The sequence below is a fragment of the Poecilia reticulata genome, linkage group LG12, assembly GCF_000633615.1.
Source record: "Poecilia reticulata strain Guanapo linkage group LG12, Guppy_female_1.0+MT, whole genome shotgun sequence".
NCBI classification, from domain to species: Eukaryota; Metazoa; Chordata; class Actinopteri; order Cyprinodontiformes; family Poeciliidae; genus Poecilia; species Poecilia reticulata.
The window spans coordinates 20,122,692-20,126,617 of NC_024342.1; the positions used below are offsets into that span (position 1 = coordinate 20,122,692).

The 3,926-nt window shown below is 33.6% G+C and overlaps 1 protein-coding gene across 1 annotated transcript in view; it reads left to right on the forward strand.

The window, feature by feature from the left end:
- Positions 1-2,079, forward strand: part of agxt2 (alanine--glyoxylate aminotransferase 2) — a 13,141-nt gene extending 11,062 nt beyond the window's left edge. Inside the window, exon 14 of the mRNA XM_008424499.2 lies at positions 1,583-2,079. Within this exon, the coding sequence (XP_008422721.1) occupies positions 1,583-1,684 (102 nt within the window). The 3' untranslated portion in view covers positions 1,685-2,079. The remainder of the gene's footprint in view (positions 1-1,582) is intronic.
- Positions 2,080-3,926: the final 1,847 nt, after the last annotated feature.

Sequence of the window (3,926 nt, forward strand, 5' to 3'; positions counted from 1 at the left end):
TATATATTCCAATGTATTTATAATCAATAATAATAAAAAAAACAACTGTCAAAAGAAAAGAGATTAGTGAAACAAGAAAAGTCTGATAAATCAAAAATTGCCATTTAAAAAGAAAACAAACCCTTCTTTTATTGTCATCTGTTTCTTTCCTCTTACCTTAATGCTCTCCCAAAAATGTAAGTGAGGTTAGTCATGATACATAACATGAAGAGGCTATGATATTTTATTTAAAAAAAAGTTGTTTGGAGAAACCAAATGGAGGATGGTGGAGTAGTTACCAATAGGTGTTTCATTTTTGATCGGGAACTTGTTAAACTGAAGTACGGAGGGAAAAGCTCAGGGGGAACCTGGGACAAGGCAAAAAAGCAGTAAATTCAAGCAAAGGATTAGGAAAAAAACCTGCATGAGGAAGAGTGAGTATTGGAAAGCTTCACAGATCAGTTAAATTACAGAATACATGGGAGCTGTGACGGGGGAGGGGACAGGAGATGCTGAAAGAAGCTAATTAATAAACAGAATGAATACACAGAGCACTGGGAAAACGACAGCAATAATTACCAAAAAAGATTAATCACTTCCTTGCCTAAAAAAAAGAAGTAACCACCTGAATTTAACTGAGCAAATAGGCACGAGCTTCCTATTGGGTAGTTACTGCTTGAACGACTTGTCTTCCACCTGGCAACAAGTTATTTGACCCCTGCTGATGAAACGAGCAGCTTCTCATTTCTTAAACAACCACCTGGAAAGACACGTCCTGTGGTTGCGGAAAAGATGCTAATCTGTTTAAGAAACAGACATTTAAAATGTGAAAATTTAAAGCAACATTGGATGGAAATAAATATTGTGACATTACAGATGCTTATCAAAACAATGCCAAAGAAAAAGTATGCTGTATCAAAACCAAAGGCATAATATTAGCATATGAACTTTTTTTTTTTTTTTTTTTTTTTTTGGCTGGGCAGTCTAAACGGGCACCCCGAGTTGTTATACAAATGCAAAAAAAACTCAATTAACAATACATATTATCTTTTCACAGTTTATCAGGCCTTAATTTATCTGGTATGTATTTAGAGGACCAAATGTAAGTGGCTTTAAAATAAACTGTGACTCTATACACAAACCGGGAACATTTCACAACCCTAAATGAGACTGAATCCAGAAACCAACAAAATGTTGCCAAATAAACTCTTAAACATGACGTAAAAACCACACAGTGTTCAATGAGAGACAGATCTCCAAACTAAATCCAGAACTGAGGTCTGCAGAAGAAAACGTAAGTAAAAGTCAAAACAGAATTTCAATCAATACGCAGAAATTCAAAAGAAAAACAAAGCTCAAATTGATCCCAAAAACACAAAACCAAAGTGTAACAAGATGAAGGACAAACTGAGGAGAAACATTGCATTCACTATGTTTTATTTTCTCAGTTAAAACACAGAACCAAAAGAACTGCCTTTGAATCACTACTTCAGTCAGAGCACTGCATCGTTTCCCATTATCTGTCTGTAATTGTCTGTATTCTTGCACAAGCACGAAAATGCTTGTTGTATTTACTTATGTATTTGTTGTTGTTCTGTTGAAGATCTTCCGCATCAAACCCCCCATGTGCATCACGAAGGAAGATGCAGATTTCTTCCTGGCGGTTTTTAACAAATCCATCCACAACTACATGGAGAAAAGATGAAAGCTCAATAGACTCAGAGGCGAGCCCAGAACCACAGAGATATACTACAAAAGTGGATAATGTTTTCATCCTTAATAATGGTTAAAATATTACTCTCTGGTACCTATAATTTTTGTAGCCACTAAAAGGGGAACATTTTAAAAGCTAATTTCAAGTTCTTAACACACTAATTGCTCTGTACTAAAGACATAAATATATTTTTCACTGTGTCTATAACCTACATTCTGCATTCATACTAAATGTCAAAAAATGAATTTATAATAGAGTCTCTGGCTTTAAATCGGATTAGTTTACAATTTTTTTGTCTTAACATTTTTCATTTGTGATCAACTCATCTTCTGTACATAACACAATGTATCTTTGCATTATTAATAAATGAGATTTTATTCAAATAATCTAAGATTGGTGCAAAAAATTGTATTTTGGTTGTGTCAAGAATACAATTCAAATATTGCAGGAGCAGACGGTTTTTAATTAGATTGTCAAAATGGAATCTGATGAAACCTGATTCATGTGGGAAAATTTGTTTTAGTGTGTGATTACTTATACCGGAATTCTTTTGGTGCATTTAAAGTATTTCTCAAAAGATATGCAGTTTGTGCATCAAGTCCATAAGGTACATTGGAGAAGGACAAATTTAACAGTGATCTCATAACACTGGGAAAAAAGGGGGTGTTATTATAAAATTCTTTCACAAAATGGAGGGTGTGAAAATGATTCAAGGGCAGAATAATCTTTATCACTCGTTTTTATTTTTACTTCAAGTTTTGTTTCATAATAACCACTTGAAAAGTAATACCTGTTCTGTGATGTGTATATTATAGAAAACCCTACAAAAATCAATTTTAATTTCAGGCCTTAAGGTAAGAAAAAGGGAAAAGATACCATTGAACATGGATAATAAAAAAAACCCACTGTGAATAGTGTACAATTGATTCATATGTATTTAGCTTCCAACTAAATACAATTTAGTTGGAAGCAGCATAATACTTATGTTTTGAAGTGTTTATCAGTCCTGAATGTCTATCTTTTTAAAAAATAACGATGCAAACGGAATAATGAAGTTTTTCCTCAGAAGAGATAAATTCATAGCCTCTCATTCAAGGTAATGAAAGAAGTGTCACATGACACATTAACAAAGGACGATAGTAATATTTCTTATCATACACCAGGTCCAATCGGAACTGGACTGAAAAATGTGAGAAAGTTGTTTGATTATATTTGTATGTATACATCATACATACAGCAATAGTCATACATTTACCCATGTGATGCACTTGTGTACAAACTGATTGGTGAGACAAGTGATGGTGGCAGTCTGAAGCTACTGATGAGTGTCACACAGTTGAAGGAGAACAGCTGAATTTGCTGATGGCAAGTTTTGAATTTGACTTAGAGTACGTAATGTGTCTATTTTGTAAAATCCCAATTAAAGTAGATTTTTTTGTACACTTCATTATTTGTTTTTGAATTGAACTTAAAACCTGACAATTTCAGTGGGGGAGATAATTTGCAAAGATGTGAAAATATTACTACAGTACATTAAATGTGTGTATTATGAGACAGCAAATGGTGTGTGCATATTCCTGTTGTTGGACAATGTAAAGTCAATGGAGGTAAATCGTCCATCTGTTTTCCATCTGGTGTTTAAATACGCCAGAATAGCACAAATAGGGTGTTCTTTCACATGACCTCATGTGTAAAAGATAAACACAAATTGCAGACAGGAATGAAATCTCCACCTGTCCATATGCTCCCTTCTCTTGGTTTATCTGGCAAGATTTATAGAGTTTCTATAGAGCCCTTGTTCAGAGTGAAGTAAACTTTTAAAAAGTCATTTACTTCAAACCTAAAATGCACCAACAGAGAATAAATTACATACACAGAATAAGCCATGTTAAGGCTTAAACAGTGGATCTTTGAAGATCTGAAGTTTCCTGATAGTTTGTGTTAAATATATTGAACTTATAAAACCAAATGACTGGATGCGGTTCGAAAAAGGCGAAAGAACAGAATATGACAGTGTCTAATAATAACTAACACAGAAATCAGGGGTGACTCATTTTCATTTTGGGCCATGTCAAGATCATGAATGTCCTCCACAGGCCCCAGGGTGGACAAAAGTATTGATAAAACCCATACAAAATACTTTAAATAATATATCAAGAAGTACGTCTTAAAATTAATTAATATAAAACATCTCTTCACGTTGATGTAATTTCATAGTATACAGATAAAAACT